This window comes from Asterias rubens, chromosome 2 (assembly GCF_902459465.1).
Source record: "Asterias rubens chromosome 2, eAstRub1.3, whole genome shotgun sequence".
Classification (NCBI taxonomy): domain Eukaryota; kingdom Metazoa; phylum Echinodermata; class Asteroidea; order Forcipulatida; family Asteriidae; genus Asterias; species Asterias rubens.
In genome coordinates this window covers 9,137,379-9,163,393 of record NC_047063.1, presented here as the reverse complement: position 1 = coordinate 9,163,393, position 26,015 = coordinate 9,137,379, and the positions used below count along the sequence as shown (strand labels likewise).

The 26,015-nt window shown below is 36.7% G+C and overlaps 2 protein-coding genes across 6 annotated transcripts in view; one reads left to right on the top strand and one right to left on the bottom strand.

The window, feature by feature from the left end:
• Window positions 1–124: 124 nt before the first annotated feature.
• On the bottom strand, window positions 125–25,745 carry LOC117306484 (peptide methionine sulfoxide reductase MsrB-like). 5 transcript variants are annotated; one of them, XM_033791046.1, is made up of 6 exons: window positions 25,592–25,745; window positions 5,305–5,410; window positions 4,084–4,161; window positions 2,286–2,314; window positions 1,164–1,261; window positions 125–873 (listed from the first exon to the last, which is right to left on the bottom strand). In XM_033791046.1, the coding sequence occupies exons 1-6, from the start codon at window positions 25,716–25,718 to the stop codon at window positions 751–753; spliced, it is 561 nt and encodes a 186-aa protein (XP_033646937.1). In that variant the 5' UTR covers window positions 25,719–25,745; the 3' UTR covers window positions 125–750. The 5 variants fall into 5 exon arrangements, with proteins under 5 accessions (XP_033646937.1, XP_033646918.1, XP_033646928.1 ...); XM_033791027.1 differs by having other exon boundaries at window positions 25,558–25,744; XM_033791037.1 differs by having other exon boundaries at window positions 25,567–25,744.
• LOC117306473 (DDB1- and CUL4-associated factor 1-like) overlaps window positions 18,542–26,015 on the top strand; it is a 40,677-nt gene continuing 33,203 nt past the window's right edge. The window contains exon 1 of the mRNA XM_033791020.1: window positions 18,542–18,624. Coding sequence (XP_033646911.1) covers window positions 18,593–18,624 — 32 coding nt within the window. The 5' untranslated portion in view covers window positions 18,542–18,592. The remainder of the gene's footprint in view (window positions 18,625–26,015) is intronic.

Sequence of the window (26,015 nt, the reverse complement as noted above, 5' to 3'; positions counted from 1 at the left end):
GAGAAGGGGTTCACCCCAGTGTCCCTGGTTGTGGCTGCTTAATGCGCCGTAGCACCCTGTAAACCCTTTTAATGTGCTACATAATTGGGTCTTAGAATTCATTACTGCAATAACCTATCTTTCTGAAAGTTTGTACATACTCAGCGCCTTGAGTACCTTGTTGGAAGATACGTGTGCTATATAAGACTTCAATATTATTTATGCCTATTGTCATCAATCACAAAAGAGTCCTAAAAATGCAGAGATATTTACATTAAGTACACCAAACTGAAGTTCTAAGGCAATTCAAACACTTTAAAAATGGCCGAGGTTTGAAGAAAAATAAATCAACTTTAATAATGAAGATCCATGACTCGGAATATTTATATACTTTTATTGTGAAATCATTCAAGTTGTCAAACACACCACTCCCAGACCCCCCCCCCCCCCCAAACAAGTTTTTCCATAAAGTTAATTATCGATTCTCACAACGAAATTAACTAAATACGGGGAGATCTTCTTAAAAAAATCTACAAACTTTGTAATGCCCTAAAAACATCAGATAAAAGTCTTTGACTCCCCCCTCCTTATCCACTTTAAGACTTCCTTGAAATAAAACCCTTAATCCAATTCACTTCTGTATTAAAGTCAAACCATAATTATTATAACAGTTATTATTATGCTCTTATCTACATAAATTTGTCTTTAGTTTTTATGAAAAGTTAGCCAACCAGATATAAAAAAATAACGTCTTGATTTTTTAATTTCCGGCTATAAATCTGATTTTTCTGGCTTCTTCTTGGGGTTGAACTTGAGAGAAGCAGAGTTGATACAGAATCTTTTCCCGGTCTGGCTTGGTCCGTCATCAAAGACGTGACCTAGATGAGACCCGCACTGTCGGAAGAAAAAAATTAAACCAAAGTGGTTATTGGTAACAAAAAAATTCTGTGAAGTGAGTTTCGAACAGTTTTTAAGAGTTTGAGAGTAATAGGATGGAAAATTGCATTGGAATAAAGAATATTAATTTTGGTTTTACCCATATACATTGATGTATGTTAGCTCTGCATTGTAACTGAAGGATTCGAAATGCCTCTAGCTACCGGAAAATCTTGGTGGTTTAGTTAGTAAGACACCGCTCTACACCTTTGGGTCAAAGTGCCACAAAATGTCCGATTGTTGCTCACCTTTGCACAGACGCACTCTGTCCGTACCATCCCATGCGTTGAGTCTCTGTGCAGCTTGACAGACCCCTTCTCGGCTAAATCATAGAATGATGGCCAACCTAGACAGGTCAAATTTGCAAATCAAGATCATTTTAGTTTCACAATTATTTATGGATTGTATATTGCGCTCTCTCCAGGACCAGCCTTTTAGAGGGTGCATGACAGTAAAAAAATACTTTAAGAAAATTACACAAAACATTTTAAGAAAAAGTACACCATATAGAATTCAAAGCTTTATAGAGAAAACAGATGCATGAACACCATAATACAGTAAAAAAGAAAAAAATGCAACTTAAAAGGAACATTACAGAATTGGTTTTGCTAACAGAACAGTTGCTGGCAGTACGGAAAAGTTGCATCTCTGAGTATAAGCACTTTTTGTACACCGAACACACAAACCTGTAGAAGTTTGAGATCGATCGGCCATCTGGGTCCATGAAAATAGTGAAAAACCGATTACACATTTTGCATGACATTGATGCAAACAAAAAAATGAATAAAACGCTCACTGAGCGATAAACTCCAAACGCAAAGTTAAATTATTTATTTCTCATCAAATATGACATATCAGACAGAAATATTTCAAGGAATGTTTTCTACTATCATCATCATTAGACTGTGTAAGTTTGATGTAAATCCGTGATCTTCACGGTTTTATTTTCTTACCAATTCTGTAACGTTCCTTTAAGTACAAAAAAACATTTACAAAGTTCACAATAAAATGTAAACCATAAAACCAACAGATACAAACTCACTAGAGTCCAGGGTATAACCATGTCCATTTCACAGAGCTGCTTGGTTTTGAAAGTAGAAAATATTGCTTGACACATTTCTGCTAAGCAGAAATGAGCAGGACACCCGTCACAAACTGTACATGTGACATAGCAGTTTGGCTGGTAACGTTCTTCTGGTAAGCAAAGTTTTGCCATGCGTAGCTGCTTTTTGTGCTTAAGCAGCTCTATGAAATTTGGCCCATAACACAAGTAAAAACAGTCAATATTTTTCTACAAATACCATTATGAACCAGAAAACGCTTTGACTAGTGCAGACTGAAAATATCTACATGCAGACACAGTGACATACCTGATCCAGAATCATATTTCTCGTTCGATCTGTAAAGAGACAAACACAGAAAATGTCAAATCAACATGTCGTTTCAATGGTACACTTTGGGACGCGAGGTGGCAACAGACTTACCAGTTAAATTTCCATTGTTTACATTGTTCTGAGCATGCGCACATAACCAAGAAAAATAGAATTAACATGGTAAGTCTGCTGGTCTCTAGCGTCACAAAAGTCCCTCATTCAGTGTTCTTTCAAAGAAATAACAAAAGCTTAGGCCTAACTACCAAAACTCCCCGACGTCAAACTGAACCAGTTAATTAAACTAATCTCATTGGTCAACACATGTTGCATTTGCATATAACTGAATAACTACATTCCATGCAAAGCATGTCTACTGCCGGATTCTGTTTCGACAACGGTTTACTGTAAGAGTGAATGGGATCAATGGGGGTTTCATAAATAAAAGACTGTTCATGATAAGTTCATTATACCACAAAAATATGGCCAGTATATCTACAAATCCTAGCCAAAGGCATGAGCACAAACAAATACAAAGTGAAGACAATCATCAAGATAATTCATAAAAACGCAAGCAATCATACATTCATAACAATGCAAGTGATAATAGTTCAAGACAATGCAAGTAATATTATAATCATTGCAAGTGGCAATCAGTCATGAAAATGTAAGTGAAAATAGTTCAGGACAATGCATGTAATAATGTAACAAATTAGGACAATCCAAGCTATAATGAAACAGTTCAGGACAATGCAAGTTATATTATAATAATTCATATCAAATGCATGTGATACATGTAGTTCAGGACAATGCAAGTCATATTACAATCATTCAAAACAATGCAAGTAATAATAGTTCAGGACAATGCAAGTCATATTACAATCATTCAAAACAATGCAAGTAATAATAGTTCAGGACAATGCAAAGTATATTATAATCATTCATAGCAATGCAAATAATGATAATTCATTGCCATGCAATTAAACAATGCAAGTATTATTGTAATCATTCAAAACAATGCAAGTGATAAAACAAGTAGTTCAGGACAATGCAATGTATATTATAATCATTCATAGCCATGCAAATAAAAAATAGTTCATGACAATGCAAGTGATATAATAATCATTCACAGCCATGCAATAAAAAATAGTTCACGGCAATGCAATGATATAATAATTCAAAACAATGCAAACAAAAAATAGTTCATGACAATGCAAGTGTATAATGATCATTCACAGCACCGCAAGCAGTAATAAAATGACAATGTGCTTATAAAGTAAATATTAAACTCTCAAACGGCTTTGCAAAGCTGGTAAACTTTCACAGCAAAATACACAGGGCAATTTACAGGCAACCAGCCAATCTCTTAGAAAACCAGCGTCATGAACAGAACTGTTTTCAATGTGGGGGGGGGGGGGGGCACTTGTGGGGACACTGGAATATTGTGGGGTGTGTGACCCCCCCCCCCCTCCCCGACCCTCTTGTGGTTACGCCGATGGCATCCACATTTGAATTTTCATATATCTTTCTTTGGACATTGAAATGCTTTTGGAGGAATTACCCAAGTGTTCATTTCTGGAGCGCCGCAACTGGTTGCCTTCAAGTTGCCTACAGTACAAATTCTGTTGTGACAAGACGCTCAGAAATCCACTCAGGTTTATCAGCAAATAAAATAACAGACACACAGGTTTAATGTCTATAATACCAGTGCTATGAGCAACGACCGTTGGATTGGAACCTTAACAATTGAATGATTGATGGAAAAGGATTCAATTTAGACCATGATTTGGTGGCTCACCTAAACAACACAGCGTCGCACGCCACACAATGGTACAGCCCATCATCCTTCAGTTTGTAATATTCACCAGAAAACGCTCTGGAAAAAAAAAGCAACAAATAAATGTAAGGATCACTTATTCTTAAAGACAAGTGTGGAACTCATGTACACAATTATAATAATAATAATAATGTAATAATATCAAAGTCTTATTGCAAATGTACCAAACAAGGTACTCAAGGCACTGAGTATATACAAACTTTTAGAAAGATAGGTTATTGCAGTGATGAATTCTGAGGCCCAATTATGTAGGGGCTCACCAAGGTTTACTAGGTACTACGGCGCATTCAGCAGCCACAACCAGGGACACCGGGGCAAACCCCTTCTCCTTTTGATAATGTACACTAGTTGTTTTTTTTTTTTTTTTAACATGCGTTACAGAACACATGGGACCAACAGCTTAACGTCCCATCCGAAGGACGGGTACTCCATTATACAATAAGGGTCAGAAGGCTAGTCTCAGGCTAGTCTCAGGCTAGTCTCAGGCTAGTCTCAGGCTAGTCTCAGGCTAGTCTCAGGCTAGTCTCAGGCTAGTCTCAGGCTAGTCTCAGGCTAGTCTCAGGCTAGTCTCAGGCTAGTCTCAGGCTAGTCTCAGGCTAGTCTCAGGCTTTACGTCCCATCGGATGGACGAAGTAATGGTTAAGTGTCTTGCTTTTAAGGACACAAGTGTCACGGCTGGGGATTCGAACCCACACTCTGCTGATCAGAAACATCAGAGTTTGAATTTGGTGCTCTTAACATACCTGCCAACATTGGTATCCCAGAAATAGGGACAAATCTGGACTGATTTTTTGTTGTTGCGGGAGGTGAACATCGAAAACTGTATACTTCACTATTTTGGGGGTCAGACCATTCAATTCCATCCACTGTGGTTTTGAAGGAAGGTTTCAAATGGTTGGTAAACTCTTTTGAAAATGGATCCAACATACTTTCGGTTCATACTTCTGGTTCATACTTCCTGGGAATGCGAATGCGATACGAATGTTGGCGTTACAAATTCGCAACTAACAATTCGCATCAGGTGAGATGTGCTCAACTCTGATGCAAATATCACAGCGAACACAGAGTTGTGCTGTCAAATTCACGTCAAATAGCAGGAAGTATTGACCGGGCATAAGTTAAACAAAAGTTCACCAACATGGCACAAAGATAAATATTTATTTCAAATCGGTTTCAACTTACTGTTCAGTGCCGTGTTCCTGAGTGACACTGTATTGCAAAGGTGTCAGCCGTTTCTTCAATTCCTCCTTGTCAATCGACATTTCGTATTTCCCTCGTTCGGAGTAGTCTGCAAAGATAAAAGAAAGATCCTCAAGGTTGATGTTACATTGATACTGTGGAGAACTGTGCTGTTGAAAGGAGCTATGCTCTGGAATATATAATGAATTAAACCGGAAGTAACAGTGAGCGCACTTCCTCATACCCGCATACCAGGAAAAAGTACAACAGTTTCAAGTAGTTACTTTCTGTTATTCTATTATTCACTAAAGGTGCTGTATCATCGTGTTGAACATGAGTGCATCACAAAATTGAAACTGACCTTGAAGCCCCTCCTTAAAGAAACACGTTGCCTTGGATCGGTCGAGTTGGTCTTTGAAAAGCATTTGCAACCGTTTGTTATAAAATGCATATGGTTAGAAAGATGTTTTAAAACAATGATCCACACACATTTGCCACGAAATTGCGTGGTTTTCATTTTACTTTGCGCACTAACACGGTCGGCCATTTATGGGAGTAACAAATTTGACTCCTATAAATAGCCGACCGTGTTTGTCGACGAGGTAAAAGGAAAACCACGCAATTTCGAGTGATACTTGTGTGGATCAATATATTCTACTTTTAAAATATCTTTCTAATCATATGCATTTAAGAACAAACGAATACAAACGCTTTTCAAAGACCAATTTGACCGATCCAAGGCAATGTGTCCCTTTAAAGGGTCTGGGTACTTTTTCCTAACAAAAAACACAATGCCCACAGATTTACATTAAACTTACACAGTTTGAAGATAATGAAGGTAGAAAGCTTCCCTGAAAATATTACTTACTGAGGTGCTGTACCTTTTTAAAAATGAGTAAAACACGATTAAAACACTGTCATGAAAAAAAAATGTGTCTAATAAATTATTTTGGCAAGTAAAAAATGATTTTCATGACATTGTTTTACTCATTTCTCAAAAACTAAAGCACCTCAGCAGCTAATATTATATGGCAGGCTTTCTACTATATTATCTTCAAACGGTGTAAGGTTAATGTAAATCTGTGGACATTGTGTTTTGTGTTACAAAAAGTACCAAAATCCTTTTAAGTCACTGACAAGTTTGGTAAATGTCACAAACTGCAGTATTCTCTCCCCCCCCCCAAAAAAAAAAATGTGGTGCACAAATTTGTGTGCTTTTTGATGCCTGAGAAGGGCTTCAGGCCTTAAGTCTGTTATCAAATTCAATGTTACTACACTTCAGAGGGAAACGTTAATTTGATGTACTTTTATCTTTTACATTTGTGGAGGTGTTGAGGAAATAAATAAATAAATAAAATTATCACAATGTTTTGTAATACATGTATCACCAGCTCTTCGTTGCTGGTTATCAAGCAAGTTTTTATGCTAATATATTTTTTGAGTGATAACCAAACATGTCCAGGGGTCGATTTCAGGACAAGTCCTAACTTAGGACTAGTCCTAGGAGATATTAAAAACTTGATGCTAGTCCTAAGTTAGGACAAATAACTCGTCCTAACTGGAGATAATACTATTAGTCTTAACTCTTTGTTAAATCCACCCCAGCGCCGTTAAAGACACTGGGCACCTTTGGTACATTAACTGTCACAGACCAGTCACTTGGTGTACATGTATCTCAACGCACAAAATAAAAAACCTGTGTAAATTTGAACTCAATTGGTCAAACACCCTTTAGTGGAAAGTTACTTCTTCCCGGAAAACTATGTTACTTCAGAGGGAGCCGTTTCTCACAATGTTTTATGCTATCAACAGCTCTCCGTTGCTTGTTAATACCAAGTAAGTTTTTATGCTTACAATTATTTTGAGTAATTACCAATAGTGTCCAAGGCCTTTAAGAGGAGTAACTTTGGTCACCTCAACAGCAAACTAACAGGAAGGCCTTGAGAGTGAGACTAACTGAACATGAGAAGTGAACCTTGCCCTTTCCTTTCAAAGTTGACACAAAGGTTTCTTTCAAAGGTCAAGGAGGTTACACTGTTTTATCAGTTCACATGATAGGCTGTCAAAGTTTTGGAACAGAGTGAACATATTTCAAGGTAGGGTCATGGATTGGTTGTATTGTCATAAAAAAAAATGCAAACAGCAAACAAATGAGACAGCATTTTCACAAGAACATTGAATTAATCCATGTTTAGCGAGGTGACATTGGGCACCAACAACATTTCTGTTTCTCATTTACATAAAAAATTCACCACGGCTCATATTGGTTGCGCAGTAAAGCTTCCGACAGTAGTTTTTTGTTTTAAGAAACATCTGTTTATCTGTTATCTGTTGATAAAACCCTCCCACACAAAAAAACACTTCACAGACCATTTTTTGTTTTTATAAGAGAAGACCCTACATGAATTCAATAAACTAATGAAAAAATTCTTATTGAATTATTAAGAATCACTGTTTACATTAGCGTGAGAATATGCGGGTAGATGATTGGATACTTTCGGCTTTCAAGTTCAACGCCGGGTTGATATGGAGTCCGAAGTAAATTAAATTAAAAAAATTGACCTCTTGCAGTTGCAGCAAACAGCGAAAATCTTGTCAGAGCACGTTTATACATTTGCGGCTCCCCAATTATGGAACAGTCTCCCGACACATCTGCGCTCAGCAACATCCATTTAGATGATCAAGACAGGCCTCAAATTTCACCTTTTCACCCAATGATATCTTGTTTCGTATTCATTGTTTCCCTTTCCTTCATTTCTTTTTTAAATTTTTTTCTAGAGTTATTTGCCTCATCAACCACTGTGATCTAAATGAAGCACAGTGTACAAATGCCTTTGTGCTGTATGTATTGTACAATACATTTAATAGATGGAAATTTGCATCATGGATAAAGATAGTTTTGGTTTTCAGGCCTGTATGCAACAAGACAATATTTTCTATTTGGTAAAGGGCACCTTATGACGAAATTGTAAATTTCTACCAAATCATGTCAAGGGCACAGAGGCAATTACCAAGGGCATAATAATAGTTTATTCATTTATATTGCACCCACTCATAAAATGTACACAAGTGCATTACAAAATAATATAAAAGATTACAAATTTACAACAGGAAAAAGTGAGGAAATACAACGATCCATAAAAATGTTACAAGACCCTTACAGGACTTTCCAAATAGAAAAACTGCATTATAATATTAAGACAGTAAAACCAAAATGTATTAGTAGGGGAACAATAAATGCACATTCAGTTAAAAGCTTCAGATTTAAAAAAACATCAAGGCTACCAGCGCTCCTAATAAAGTGGAAGATTGTTCCAGAGGTGCAGTGCACTGATCTTAACAGCCTCCCCCCCCAAAAAAAAAAAAACCTTGTCGCAAAAATTGTGTGCTTTCAGATGCTTGAATTCCAGACCTCAGCTGAGGTCTTGAAACCAGTTCAAATATTTCAGTGAGAAATTATTTCTACTCAAAAACTACATGACTTTAGAGGGAGCCGTTTCTCACAATGTTTCAATTATCAACAGCTCTCCATTTCAATAGGGTACAGTGCCTTTTAAGCAGACTGGCCCCAGGAAAACTCAACATGACCTGTATAATTTAAAACTGTACTGATCTTATAAGCTTATTCTGCTGAGCTACCTGTAATATGATAACAAACAGAATATGTGCAGGCAGGGTATATATTGATTTTACATTGATGGAAACGATAGTGTAGTGCGCCCAATTAAACCATGGTAATGCAGGATCGTAAAATTGCTTATAGCAGGTGATTTTACAGGGCCCAATTTCATAGAGCTGCTATGCAAACAAATTTGCTAAGCATGAAATTTCTTTCTTGATAAAAACAGGGTTACCAACCAAATTTTCATTTGTTGCATATTGCATGTAATGGTATTCAGATGTTGTTTGTTATCCTGAAAATCATGTGAAAATTTGGTTGATAATCCTGTTTTTATCAAGGAAAAAATGTCATGCCAATCAAACTTTGGTGCTTAGCAGCTCTATGAAATTATCATTTCCACTGCAAACCAATCAAGGCGCATACAAAAACAACAGAGTGACACAAAATTTACTGTGTTAGTGATTAGAGCTAGGCCTGGGCGACTATTGTCGCAGTCGCGCCTATTAAATCATTAGTCCAGTCGCGACTACCGTTTTTCCAACTACTTGGTTTTCCGTGCTGCCATGACTACTACAAAATTAGTCACGACTACTTCAAAAATACTACCTGTTTGGTGAATCAATTGTGTCGCTCACTACAATTCACGACAACATTATTACAAAACATGATCAGCCATCAGTGACACAATCCTTCAATCCTTTCGGCTTGAATTTGACAATATTGCGCTTGCCGCACACAATGCATCTTGAGAATTAAAAACTAGTTGCGACTAGTGTCGTAGTCGCAACTTTTTGAGGTGCAACCAGTCGAGCAGTAAACTTCACTAGTCACCCAGGCCTAGTTAGAGCACCAATTTGTTTATGTTCCATGTGTATGTACAACAAAGAATCGATTATCAAATCAGTGTGCTAGTTCATGGCATTGGTGACGATTATGTTAAGCTGAGCACAACTTCCATTTAATTATAAACACCTGTAATATGGCTAGGCACTTAGAATCACCCCCCCCCCCCCAGCCCTCAGGGTGAAAAGACTCAGTGTGTTCACTGAGGGCACATCATTGCTTGAATATCTTTCCTTCCACCAGGTGACTTTTTGGCGCTAATCGTCTTCGGGGGGTCTGCCATTGATTTCATTATTCAGCCGAGCCACTGACAAATTTTGGAATTCATGCTTAATTAATGATTCATTCACTGGGGGCAATCATTTTTGTCCTGGGTGAAAATAAATTGTTATTTTAGTAAGAAGTGACCCTATGTATGCATCTTAAAGGCAGAGTCATTTCTAACATAATGCTAATAGTAATAGTAAAAAAATTTTAAGGCGCCAACAATATTTACTCAACTGAAACATTGTGCACATGCTGTGTTACTACAACTTGTAAACATTAAGATGAATGAAACATTTTTAATCTCCCCCGAAAAACAAAGATTTTGTTTTAAGATGGATCCTTTTACCACAACCCTATAAACAGTTTATGGTTCCATTATGCGATATTTATATCTGATGAATCCTCCATCATATTGACATGATTTAATTTAATTTTAGAATGTATGATAATAACTTGTTCTTTAGCGTGTTTTACAATAACCGTAACAATGTGCTTTACATTGGAACTTGCATATTGATGCTCTTTCTAACCACTCTGCCATGACACCACTTTGTGTCACTGAACGAGAACGAGTGTAAGCCGCACAGTGGGCCAGGTCAAGGTCAAACTGCGCCAAAATAGGCAAGTGGTGATTGTTTCAAAAATCAGTACTTCCATTTTGTTATTGTTCTTAATAGTCCAGGGGTATGTTAAAAGAAAGAATTAATGAAAAAAAACTCTTTAAAATTAGGGTTATGACTTTATTTAGACAAAAAAATCGTAACAAAGTGCGGCAAAACCGTTGAACTTAATGGGTATTTTAACTTGCGACCCTGAACGGCTCATAAAAGATAATGCCATGAAAACCGTGTCGATGGTTGTTTATAGTCCATATTTCATGAAAATTTAATTAATAATCAGTTTAATTTCTGTTTACTGTTTAAAAAGGTCTGATAAATCCCATAAAACGCTCCTAGTTTTCATTTATTTCAATCAGAGACATAGGAAATATAAAATGCCGCCGATTGCCGCTTTAATTCTAACTTTTTTCAGTAGCCTGAACCTTCAGGAACAGTCTAAAACCAAATTTGGTTGCGACAATTTGCGACTTTGGAAATAATTCAATTTTGAAGTTGTATACCCCTATGAGAAACGCCTGTTTTGACTCAACCACCTGTAACGACAGTGCGTGTGTCAGCGGTCATATTTCTCTGTTTAGCATCAAAGAAAGACCACCCTTTATGAGTACCGCTTTTAGAAACCCTTATGAAAACACACTTTGCATCGCAAAACATTTGTTCACAAACTGTTTCTTTGATATGCCTAGGGGAAAAAATGAACAAAACGATATTAGTAGTTATTAAACTCTTGCCGACCAATCACGATTCAGGACTATGATGACGTCATAGACCTTTAAAACCACGACCATCAAATTCTACGTATCAGAAAACCCCTTACAACCAACTTTCCATCATAAATATGTTTAAATATAATTTTCACCAAAAATATGTTGAGATATAATTTTGGCACACTTTGATTCAATTCTGGCCCACTGTGAGCCGGTGTGATACATTGTTATTATACCTAAAAATTGTTGCTTATTACTTATTGGCTCTCATTTTTTTGCTTGATTAATTTTGTATTCACTCTAAAAAATAGAGATCATTCATGACAATAATTATATTGCATTTTATATCACACGCTCACATTGGTCCTGTTTACAGGAATAAACTACCCGATTCCATCCGTAACATTCTCTAGTGACTTTCATAACAGAACAGGGCCCAATTTCATAAAGCCTGTAAGCACAAAAATTTGCTTAGCATGAAACTTCTTCCTTGATAAAAACAAGATTACCAGCCAAATTTTAATTTGTTGCATATTGCTTGTTACTGGCATTCAGCTGTTATTTGCTTATCCTGAAACTCACTAGGAATTTTGGTTGGTAATCCTGTTTTCATTAAGGAAGAAGTGTCTAGTTTCTTAGCAATGAGTTTTCACAATGTTTTTAATCATTATAATATTTGGTTTGCGTTAACACCTTGTGTGTATCTACTTGCCAGGTAGACTTGGTTCTAGAGAACTGTCCTTGCTATATATTCCAGGCCTGGAGTTTCATTTTCGAACATGTTAAAAGGGCCCTTGCCCTTTTGATTCAATTCTGATTCAATTCTGGCCCACTTTTCAATTTGCAAAGGGCACTTCCGTTGGAAAATCTTTAAGTCAATCGGAAACTTTTGAAGGGCACCAAGGCCAATACTAGGGGGCAACAGAGGCCATGCCCTAGTGGCATGCATGTATGTCCAGTCCTGATACATTGTATTCTACATGTACTACAGCTATCTATTCCAGTAGATTTTCCGATTTTGGGAGACTTCTCAGTTCTGAAAATTAACTACTACCTGGAAGGAAGGTAGAAAATCGACTGGGACTACTACTTAAGCTTATAAATACTTATAGTGGTTCGCTATTTACTGCACTACCACGGAGTGAGTTCTCAATTGGTCTCAACGCTTCGATTAGCTTGCTTTAGTTGTTAAGTACATCTATTTGATTTCATCTGCCAAAGGGCTAGATCCACAAGGTATTTTAGAATGTGCACTTCTAGAACGTGCATAAATCTAGTTATATTACAAGATGTTATTACAAGCTAGTGAATTTGCAGAAAAGATTAATATTTGTGATTAAAACAAAATCATCTCCCGATCTACCTTCTGCTTCTAACCAAACAAATAAACAGGTTCAGGAATGTCCTTGAAGTGAACATATGGAGGCAATCTCAGATAATTTACCATTGATGGAATTTGTTTTTGATTCGGATATAAAAATTATAAAACCACAGTATTGATCCGTTCATTGCATTACAGCACAGTACACAGTCTACAGGTACATTTGTTTACTGCAAAAGAGATGACATTGAAATTCAACATACACGTTTACGATAAATGCACCACAATACAACGTGGCCTTAATTGATATTTGCACCTCAAAAACACAAACTTGTATTGAAAACGTAGTTTAAAAGAAAAGACCCCCCCCCAAAAAAAAAAAAAACCTAACGGAGGAAATTAAAAGTCCAAGGTATGATACAAAATCAGACCTCATTACCGTCTTTAAACCAAAAAGAAAATTTAAAAACCTCTTCACCGCACTTTGATTCCTTAATTACCTAAGTTATTTTTAGTCAACACAATCGTCCAATGGATGAGAAGAAAAAAGTTTTTTCTTTTTCTTGTGTCAGTAATTTTGAACAAAAACTCCTAAACATATGATGCTTCCCCCATGACAGGATTTTTTTTTAAGCCCGATACACTACTTCACGGAGGCAATGGGGGCGATTGCCTCATTGCCCCCTCGTCATTGCCTTGGTGCCCTTGAAATTTCTAATTTCCTCGTGGTGTGCCCTTAATGAGAAAATGCCTTAGTGCCCTTGCCCTTTAAAAAACGAAGCATACATGTACATGCACATGTACATGCCTGCCACCCAGACTTAATTAGCTTTTACTTCTTGGTTTTTCACGTTGGAAATTTAATCTGTTTCTTGTGGAATGCCGTACCACCATCGTTATTTTTTAGCTGATGTAGACAGCTGTTGATTGAATGCACCAATAACCACACAGCGGGAAGAAGGAACTGAAGATAGCCTCAGCTCATAGATTACATTCAGAAACATATTGAGTCTGCTGGGAAACATGGCTGTGATTAATCCAGGCAGGGCTCTAACATTGAGGTCGTTCAGACACAGTACTTAAGTCAGTCTTACGGCATTTTTAACTCAATAAAATGGGTCTCATGGCATTTTTAACTCATTCAGTTGTAACTTTGAGTGTCCGAATGCCCTTAAAACTTTTAATGAAACAAGTTAAAACAGAATTGGTTAAATAGGTCATTCCATGAAAGGGCAGGGTGTCACTGCTGAATTTTTTTTATCTGAAACTAGTATCTAAATTTTAGGAGGTACATGTGAAGAGGTTACTTAAGAATGATTTTAGTATGTACCCCTACTACAACTGTTCATAGTTAGCTGGCGCAGCTGCAGGCAGGAATCGTCGTTGAACATGGGATGTACACCTTTTGGGTGGCGATATACTACTGCCAACACCATGATGGACACGCCCGATGTTCAATAAACGATGGAAAAGTCAACCCAAGATCATGATTTCTTTGTATCTGAAGAAATTACAGCTATTTTTTAAACACCAGACCGACAAAAACTAGTCTGAATTTCTACACAAATCTGTATTACTCATCCATGCAATTTAAGGCAAACATTGTCCCTGTGATTTCATAGGATGAAAAATAAGCTTGGGCGATACTACGATATTATCGAATATCGCGATACTAATTTGGAAACGATTTCGATATCGGATCGATTTGGTTTTAATCGAAATATTGATATATCGTGATATATCGCGGTATATCGCGATATCGATTAAGTATTGCAATATCGCGATGTATTTCCTAGCTGAGACATCTTGCACCCCATAGGTTTGGAGTAAAACCAGAAGAATAGGTCATTAGAACACCCATCTTATGCTATGACTGTCTCTTCTACAACTTTCACTGGGAGTTAAAAGACTGATGATGTCAAATTTAATTAATCGCGATAATATCGAATGTCGCGATATATTGTTGCCGATATATCGTGATTAAAATAAATCGATATCGCCCAAGCTTAATGGATAAAAAACATTTTTGATGATGACGATGGTGATAATTTTCCCTGGCCAATACTAAACCTAATTCTTGACCTTCTTAAAGCTCCTACACTCCCACGAAGAACAAGCCGGTGAAGGGCAAACGGTGCCTCCGTTTTAATTAAGCGTCCGTCCTTGTTTAAACTGACCTCATCATTTATGCACCAGCAGAATGTTGTTTTTGACAAATATCAATGCTGTACCAGGCCTGTATGCTTAGTTTTTGAAAGGACAAGTGCACCAAAAACAATTGGTGCACTTGTCCTTTCAAAACGAAACATATACATGTACATGTAGGCCTGGTAAAGCATTGATATTTGTCAAAAACAACATTCTGTTGGTGCATAAATGATGCCTTGAGGCATTTTCTCCCTGATAAAGGGCACCCTATGAGCAAACTGAAAATTTCTACTGAGAGCTTTTTTAAGGGGCACCAAGAGATGATTAGGGGACATGGAGGAAAGCGCCTATTGTGCCTCTGTGAAGTATCAGGCCTGCTGTACGTTATATTGATTCAAAGACAGTGAGCATTGACGAGGCTCGACTTTGGGGTAAAATTCTACAAGACTGCAGGGCTTGTGGCTCAAAACTTTTCAAAAACCAAAATTTATTCTACAAGGCCAGAAACTTAAATGTACATTGTTTTCTTTTTAAACTACATGTAGCACTTTAAGAAAGATTTTAATCTCATTTGCAGAATACAGCATAATAATAACTTGTGGATTTTTGGTTACGCACAACGTTTTGTGATGTTCATTGTGACATGACAAATGGTCCACTGCTTTTCTGAGTTGAAGGGGGACGTGCTCCACAGAGATGACCCGGCATTTGAAAAGCAGCATTCATGCACCATCAGTCCTTGCTCAGTGTTATGTCAAAGAAAATGGACGATAAAGTGTAGATTCGTGAATAGAATGTACGAGCCGAAGGCGAGTACATTCTATTCACAAATCTACATTTTATATTCTCTGACTGAAACTATTTCCCCCATTGGTTATATAACAGTTTGAATGAATTGGATTTCTAAATAGTAACAACACTAGGCCTATATCTAATTTTGTATACTATAACAAATGACGGTTGGTCACATTTTATAAACATTTTAAAACATATAGAGGCACTCTTTAGTCGTTGCAACATTATCGAGTACAACGTCAGTTTGCTCAGCTAACTAAACTGGAAACAAGTTTTTGTAAATTGAAAGATAACATATATTCAGCTAGCCAATGCTTTGTTGCACTTCATCTCATCTTTCAGTTTGGAAAGACCGTAATTTTCAAGTTGAACTATTATAATGAAAATACACTCAACTGTAGATTATGTTACGAGTCTACACTTAGGTGTAGCTTCGTATCAAATATACAGGTACATGTACATATGTAAGTGTAGATTCGTAAAAATAATCTACACTTTCAACAATAGAGTGACGTCACAGGAATGGTTTAATATTATTTGTACTAGGGTATACATGTTTCTTTTTACTCAACAGAAGTATTTCATGACTTCAATGTGTATCTAATCATACTCTATGATCTAATGTCAGCATCAAGTTCAGACAATACTGTTTATGTTACAGGCAAAGCTTGCACAAACAATACAGTGTAATCAGGCCTACAAAGCAACCACATTCCAACGCTGGTTGCTGGTTACTTTAGCCTGCACCCATGACCGTGGGATATTCTTTATCATCTGAACATTAAAGGCACTGAGCAGTATTGGTAATTGTCATAGACCAGTCTTCTCATTTTTTTTTATTTTATAAAGCTCAAAATATGCATAAAATAACAAACCTGTGAAAATTTGAGCTCAATTGGTCGTCGGAGTTGCGAGATATGCGAACTATGAAAGAAAAAACACCCTTGTCACACGAAGTTGTGTGCTTTCAGATGCTTGATTTCGAGACCTCAAAATCTAATTCCAAGTTCTCAAAAACTACGCTACTTAAGAGGGAGCCGCTTCTCACAATATTTTATACTATCAACCTCTCCCCATTGCTTGTTACCAAGGTTTTATGCTTATAATTATTTTGAGTAATTACCAATAGTGGCCTTTAAACCAGATAAAAATGCTAACAGTGCAGTGCATATTTGCTCAAGACACGTTCAGCTGTTTCCCTTTGGGTTGGGGCTGTGCACACCACACATGTATTGAAGAAACAGTGACAGGTCAATGTAGTTGAATTCATCAAATTCTTTGCATAATACACCGCTGATGTGATGTACTCAACTGCCTGTTGAAAATTCCCCAAGTTTTTATCCAATGATAGCCAGAGTAGAAGGAGTTTACACAATTATACAATAAAAAATAATGTAAAGAGTAGACAAATTTGGAAAAAAAAATAAAAAAAATGTTAGCACAAAACATATTTCCAATGCTCAATACACTTTACTTGTAGGGCTACAAAGTATTCTGTACAAACTAGTGGCATGGTATTTGGCATTGGAAAAAAAGTAGGAACATTTTACCTAGTACAAGTGCTGACAAAGGCTAAAGACAAACTTCTCAGTTTATTTAAAAAAAAATAAAAAAATCTGAAATCAGAATAAAGTAGAAGAGTATCATGACTGATAGATACTATACCGCGGTACATAACAGTACTTGATACCGTCTAAGCATGGTTTTTTCGAGGTTGTTGTACCTCGTACAACCGCCTGATCTGGCCTCATTGTACGAGGTACAACAACCTTGAAAAACCAAGCTTCGACCCCACGGTATCAAGTACTGTTACCGTCGGTACAATGTCTATGCAGCGTAAATTCAGAGCGGGCCGGTGGTTGCGTAAAGAACCTTTGGACAAGGCTAGTCACTATCATCAATATACATGAACATCACACATATGCGCCAAAATCATTTCAACATCCCCTTTCCCTCCTTACTTCCCAAGACAATCTACAAAGTACGTATGTAAGTCCACATCCATAAAAAGTCATTATAAGAAAATTATAAACCTCAAAGTGCTGTGGCACCTCAACCTAGTCAAGGACTGTATTAAAAATATTGATACAGTACAGGCATATAAGTAATAGTACGGCAAATTCCTCAATGCCCTTTGCAAATGTGCCCTGGGGCTGTTTGAAATGTGGCAGAAAAATTTCTCCCTCCATTTCCTGAAACTGCCTTGCCCTCAAGAGCTCAAAATCACCCCCAGACCTGATGCCGCACGGAGGAAAATAAGGCATTGTTGCCACTCCTCATTGCCTTTGGTGCCCCTTCAAACATTCCCAAAATAACTTAAAATGTCTGGACTCATCGAAGAGGTGACCTCTAAAAGACGAAAACGCCTTGGTGCCCTTGCGCTTTCAAGAACGAAGCAGGAGGCTAGCAAAACTGTTAAATTCATGTACAGGGCTACAAAACATGTACAGTAAATAAATTAATCATTTGATTGAGTTCCACAACATTAATCTCAACATCTCACATCACGCTACCTGTTTTACTCGGTGGTTTATAGACGGCCGGCTTAGTCTTCCCTAACTCCCTCTTCTCGATGGCCTCAAGAAGCATAGTCCTATGCATGGAATGATTCGGTGAAAACATCGTCCACGCAATAAATACACTCGGCTACCCTCCTTGGCCTCAATATAACATCCAAGGCATCATTTGATGAGATGGGTTTATAGAGTGCTGTAGTCGAAGATGGCCTTGTCTTTTATCAATTGAATTCACTGAGATGTGTTATCTGGTAGGTTGATTCTATGACAAGAACGGTGTCAACAATCCACAAAAAGAATGGCATCAACAATCCACAACAATAAGAACTGTCAGTATTAAGAGTGTTACTACAATATCCACAACCAGTGCCTCTCGGAGTCTGTAGCAATCTACTGTGCACAAACCCCAGCCCACTCACTCAGTCACTACACACTATCTGTATCAGCCAGACATGAACTACATGAATCAGATGTGCATCGATGGGTAAGGGAATTATTATAAATACACGTAGATGGCGAGTCACGACTGCTACCATTGTTAGTGATTGTATGAACAGTTCTTTAGATTAGATTTTTCAATATTATTTTGCTGCTGTCACAAAGGTCGGAAAAGTGTGACTATGATAACACGCCTAACAACAGAAAATAAATACGCTACCCGACAAAATTTTGTTTGATTTTTCTACTTGTTGAGATTTCAAAATAAACATAAATTTACACTTTAAGTGTTTATCTATAAATATCCTTCACAAAAGATTACTTCAGAATTTGTTTTTAAATAATCTTCAATATGTATAATGCGTTTTCCATTTAGAAGTTATGATTTGTGCAGCCTCTTTGCTTTAAAAACTTAACAACAGCGAATGACACCCCCATCTATAAAATGGGCTGTTCAAATTACTAACATGCTGTAGTAAGTACTGTCGATCACATACTGTATCGAAAAATGTTCAGTTGCTAAAGATGGGTCAAGGCCTGGCCTATTATTCAATAAAGCCAATTAGTATAGAGGGTGTACAGAGGCCAGATGCTTTGTTTTTGACAGGGCATTTTCTCTTTAGTATGAGGAAATTGTTAATTTCTAATGGAGCATTTCAAGGGCACCAAGGCAATGACCAGGGGGCATGGAGACAATCGCCTAAACTGCCTCTGTGAAGTGTCAAGCATCCGTCTATCAATTTATGTTCATTGACAATGAGCTTATTATAAAATATGTATAAAAATGGTCTTGATATTGAGTAGACAAATAAGTTACCATGGATTTAGTTATAGCACCACAGGTAAATTGTCAAGCAAATAAAAATAAGAACAACATTTGCATCTGGTAATCAGGGAGATTTTGCACAAGGTTTTAGTCGGGATTTGATAAGAGGGTGGGTGTCCAAATTTGCTGGAAATTATAAACAAACTGGGTGTCCAAATTGTTTACTTACAATACATACTGTGTACATGTATACATGGGTACATGTACTGACAGATAAAACAGCCAGGGTGTCCATTATTAACATTAGAATCAGAGTGATATTAACATTAGAATCAGAGAGATATTAATATTAGAATCAGAGAGATATTAATATTAGAATCAGGGAGATATTAATATTAGAATCAGAGAGATATTAATATTAGAATCAGAGAGATATTAATGTTAGAATCAGAGAGATATTAATGTTAGAATCAGAGAGATATTAATATTAGAATCAGGGAGATATTAATATTAGAATCAGAGAGATATTAATATTAGAATCAGAGAGATATTAATGTTAGAATCAAAGAGATATAATGTTAGAATCAGAGAGATATTAATATTAGAATCAGAGAGATATTAATGTTAGAATCAGAGAGATATTAATGTTAGAATCAGAGAGATATTAATGTTAGAATCAGAGAGATATTAATATTAGAATCAGAGAGATATTAATATTAGAATCAGGGAGATATTAATGTTATAATCAGAGAGATATTAATGTTAGAATCAGAGAGATATTAATGTTAGAATCAGGGAGATATTAATGTTAGAATCAGGGAGATATTAATGTTAGAATCAGGGAGATATTAATGTTAGAATCAGAGAGATATTAATGTTAGAATCAGGGAGATATTTAGAAGAGGAAACGTTTCCATTAAGCAGAGTTTTTCAAATTTGTTCATCAGTCTGACATGGAAAGGGTGGTTTATCAGGGACATTTTGCAGACTCAGGGAGGGTTTTGGAACTCTATGAGTTGGAAGCTCTGACTAGTTAAAGACACTGGACACTATTGGTTATTGTCAAAGACTAGTCTTCACAGTTGGTTTATCTCAACATATGCATAAAATAACAAACCTGTGAAAATTTGAGCTCAATCGGTCATTGAAGTTGCGAGATACTAATGAAAGGAAAAACACCCTCAATGTCGCACCATGGTCACACGAAGTTGTGTGCTTTCAGATGCTTAATTTCGAGACCTCAAATTCTAATATTATCTGAGGTATCGCAATCAAATTCATGGAAAATTACTTCTTTCTCGAAAACTACATCACCTCAGAGGGAGCTGTTAGACTCACAATGTTTTATACTATCAACCTCTCCTCATTACTCGTAATCAAGAAAGGTTTTATGATAAGAATTACTTTGATTAATTAATTACCAATAGTGTCCACTGCCTTTAAATTGCTTTGATACCTTTTTTAGATCAATTTTTTGGCCATGACATGAATCCCTACTCACTGTGAATGAAGTTGTAATATAATTTACCTGTAGAAGTTTCAGCTTTTAAAGACATCAAGTTTTTGAGAAAAAATAGTGACAATCTCAGAGCAATGTTTTCAGAAAAGTCGCTTAAATACGGTATGCTGAAATAGTTGTCAGCTTATGAGACAACAATAACATGTGTGAAATCTTTTTTTAACTAATTTATGAAAAACTATTGCAGCATCTCAGTAAGTAATATTTTAAGGGAAGCTTTCTACAATCATTATCTTTAAACTGTGTAAGTTTGCAAGTACATGCTGCATGCATTATTAGCAGCCCCCACCTCAACAAATAGTTTAGCTTCTCTAACCACTTCCTTTTTAGAGGACACCCCCCCCCCTTTTATGAAATAAAAGGATTATTAAACGAATCAAGAATAAAAAATAAAAAACTACAAAACAGCCCAGTGTGACTCTGTCACTAGATGCATGTTCCGTGCTGTTACTGTGTTATTAAAGAAAGACAGACCCTGGCAAGTTTTCCGCACCTTGCCACCAATTTGGCCCTAAGTTAATAGCTCAAATTACACTGAACTTTTGTCTTACCCATCAAGAAGGGTTCCGCATATATCCATCCAAAATACAGACACAGGAAAAAACCTCATGTGTAACAAAAAAATTGAGAAATTGGTGGCAAGGACAAGGTGCAGATTTTTTCAAAGACCCTGCTCAGGCCGAAACGTTACGTCAGGCCATGGGCATAACTATTTGCTTGCAATTATAGAAATAGAAAGAAAACCTTTCTGTATGGCGCCACCACTTTTTCATTCGGTAAGAATCTGATGATTAAATTAATCATTATGAAAAGAAATATATAATAATATTAATATTAATATCTTCTAAATCTAATTTTTAATCCTCAATGAGATATCCCTTTTTGTAAAAGTAAGTGAAAAGTGGTGCCGCCATGCGTAAGTTATCCAAAAGGAAGCTGATATTATAATGACAAAATAAACACTGCTAATATTTATAATTATATCAAAAAAGTTTCAAAATTTCACCTGTTGAACTTGATGCACCCATTCGTTCAGTGAAGAAAGTTTGCAAACTAAACTGCATGCACTACACTACCACTCACTCACGGTTGGTCACTTGGTCTGTCACAACGAAATAATCTTCAAGCTTCAAAACACTGTACCCAGTCATTCATAAATTTGCTGAAATGTATGATAACTATTTATCCTGAATTTGGTCTGTTTTTACTATGAAGTTTGGCTTCAAAACTTTGACAACACACAAAAAAGCTGAACATCAGTCTTGCACGCGTACGTGTGTGTGTAACTGGTGGTGTGGAAGTTTCTTTTATAACATGATCAATAGCGCCCTCTTGTGACACAAACATTGCATTTTTTTTTTTGCTCTGAGCAAAAACGTAATTTTGCACTGAAAAACCTATTTAGAAAAGTTGAATCTTTACTAATTTCTCCTATCTTGAAGGTCAGACAGAAATAATTAGACTGCCAAATCAAGCAGCTTTAAATTTACAACATTAGAAGCAAAGAATTTTGTTAGCAAAGTATGATGCTATTATGACAGCAATTTTGAACGGAAACCTTTTGTAATTTCAGCACTCAATTTATCAGGCCACAGGGATGAAAAAAAGTGAAAAGACCCCTTGCCCTTGGGTCAATTTCACAAAGTGTTAGGACTCGTCTTATCTTGAGTTAGGACGAGTAACTCGTCCTAACTTAGGATTAATCTTAAGGTCTGCATGCTACAGTGCAGGGTTGGGACTCGTCCTAAGTCCTAAGATTAGTCTTAAAGCCATTATACACTTTCGGAACAGAATAAAAACAAATGTTCACAGATTTACAAATAACTTACAGAAGGTAATGGTGAAAATAAAATACGGATTTATTTTGAACACATGTCATGACACGGCGAAACGTGCGGAAACAAGGGTGGGTTTTCTCATTAATTTCTCCAGACTCCAATGACCGATTGAGCCTAAATTTTCACAGGTTTGTTATTTTATATATAATTTGTGATACACAAAGTGTGGGCCTTGGACAATACTGTTTACCGAAAGTGTCCCATGGCTTTAACTTAGGAAGAGTTTTGTGAAATCGAAGGCTTATCAAGTAATAATTTGATGCATTATTATCGAAGAATATCGAGGAGAATTATAAAGCAAAAGTGTCTACATTTTAAAGATTTTGATAAACAGAAGTTTGTCTTCTAGTAAAGAAATTTGTGTAATGAAGTTGAAAATTAATTTGTGACAAACTTGTTTGAAAAGGGGGAACGTGATAATTCTCTTTACTTATTTGAACAATGCATACAAATTAGTATTTTGTTGTTGTAAACAATACATTGTGCAGACACTGAACATGCACAACGCCTTTCTTACATACCAGACTTTGATTTTCCTTTTAATAGGCCCCCTAACCATTCCAAAAAATGTTATTTTTTGAAATAAAAAAAAAAAAATGGCAACAACATTTCTGACTCACTATTTTTGCTCACAGTAACGAAAATAAAACTGGTCTTTTCATTATTTTATGTTTACCCCAGAGTGAGTCCAGACTCCAGACACTCCCCAGGTTTGTACTAAGAGAATGGTAGACACTCCTATTGAGATCCAGTTATGTCTTTAGGCCTATCTAAAAATCATCAGCATTTTGGTATACGTTGTTTTGGTTTGTAATGCTCTCGCTTCTTCCATTATTATCTCGCAATTTTGACGACCAATTTAGCTTCAATTTACACAGGTTTGTTATTTGTCTGCATATGTTGAGATACATCAAGTGCGAAGACTGGTCTTTGACAACTACCAAACAAAGGTGTCCAGTGTCTTATCCATTGAACGGTTTGTTATAAACTCTTTAGTCAAAGAAGTATTAATTTGTTTAAAAGAGCAAGGGCACCCAGGCATTTTCTTCTTAGTAAAGGGTACCCTATGAGGAAGTTGTACATTTCTACTGGAGCATTTCAAGGGCACCGATGCAATGACCAGGGGGCATGGAGGCTATCAAAGTTTTGTAAAATCAGTTGTTTGTTTAAAGCCATTGGACCCTTTCGGTAAACAGTATTGTCCAAGGCCCACACTTCGTGTATCACAACTTCTATATCAAATAACAAACCTGTGAAAATTTAGGCTCAATCGGTCATCGGAGTCGGGAGAAAATAACGGGAAAACCCACCCTTGTGTTCGCGCGTTTCGCCGTGTCATGACATGTGTTTAAAATAAATCCGTAATTCTCGTTAACGAGAATTGATATTGTTTTACTGTTTTCTCAAAAAGTAAAGCATTTCATGGAATAATATTTCAAGAGAAGTATTTCAGCACTACCTTCTGTAAACCCTGTAAGTTATTTGTAAATCTGTGAACTTTTTTTGTTTTTCTGTACCAAAAGGGTCCAATGGCTTTAAACAAATTAGTAATAAATATGACTAAACTTATTCAATACAAAAAGCATGTTTAATTACAAAAAAAAAGTAATTTCATTATGGGTTTATTATGATTTACAACTCGTATTTCTTATGGCTTTCAAGCCTTTTCTATTTTTACATCTTTGAGTGACCTTGTGCCTCCTATCTACTGGCCTTGTACCCAAGGCCAAAGTTGCCTTGCCCTAAAGATTTTGTTATTCGAGGTCTGCCCTTCCTACTGCAAGGAAAACAAAGCTGATAACTGATGACGCCTAACGGCAACTGCCACCCGTGCAAATAAAATTGGCTGTCGTCACTGACCCGTCAGTACAGTTGTCTGCTTAAATTTAGTTTGACCCACTTCCTGTATGAGGGCAAGAAATGCACAGTTTAATAAACCCCACACTCTATTAACCCAATAAGGTTTATCGCGAATAGCAAAATATCAAGAGAGGGCGCTGTTGAACCTCAAAACAGGTAATAGGCGTTGCGTGCGCGAGTCGTAGAAACTGCATAGAATAGATAGAAACCGCGAATAACTTTCCATATGGCGCCACCACTTTTTCACTCATTTTTACAAAAAGGGATATTTCAATCAGGTAAATAAGTTCCTATATTATTTCACATCGAATGAAAAAGTGGTGGCGCCATACGGAAACTTTTCCGAAACTGCCCCCATATTCCTTCCCTCAAAGCATTGCGGTTCTGAATCGCGATAAACCTTATGGGCTACTTAAAATGAGGAAAAGTTTTAGTATACTGCCAACACTTTTTCATTCGTTATGACATTAAAATAGAATCATCATAATTTTGAATATATCCCTTTGCTTGGTAAAATATAATTAAATTAGTGGTCATATCTCGTATCGTAAGAATAGATACACTACAGACAGTTTTCCCATTATAATATAATCACATTGCTGAAGTGACGTAGTACAGAGGTTAGGTAGTTCGGTAAATGTAAATCAAGCATTGGGCTGGGTACTCTTCCTACAACATTATTAAATACAATATATTTTTAAAGTACGAACAAAACAGTTCCAACTTCCAGTTGAAAACTTGAATTGAATGCTTGTTGCATTGCAACACAGCGACATCTCCATCTCCATTGTCAGCAAAATATCCTGCCGGATACATCAATGCTAACTTGCGCACTGCGTGTGGAAATAGACTGCTATTTGGTGTTGCTTATGTGACATGACAAAAACCGAGCCACAAAAAAGACTAGGTAGTTGCGATAGCGTAACCCTGCCGTCGGCAGGAGGGTTATCGCAACTACCATAAAGACACACCGAAAAAAAAGGAAATAAAACTTACGCCTAACACCTTGAAAATAATTAGCAGTACACACCCTGTTCCAAGTCTTTGCTGCTATCAGCGGGCCTCGATATGTAGATAAGGCAGAGGGTCGCACCAAAGGCAAATATCGGCACAAATTTCGAGCGCAAAATGTTAGCGACATCATCAGCTCGTCTCATGTTTTAAAAATGTTGGTGAAAAAAAAGAAAAAATAATGTCTGAAAGTTTTAGTTAGTACGCCCTCTATAGTTGCAGCTTGCACAATAGTCGGGTTCCAGACTCCGACAGTGACCGTTAGAAATTGTGTTGTGACGACTGGAGATCACACTCAACTTTGATCGACGTCCGATCGGTGTGTGTACACAAACACGCGGCTGACACGCTATTTTGGAATTTTATGGGTAATTATCGCCTTCCTGTAAATTTCGATGGCATGATATACTTAAAATAAATTATAGATCATAACTAATTTGTTT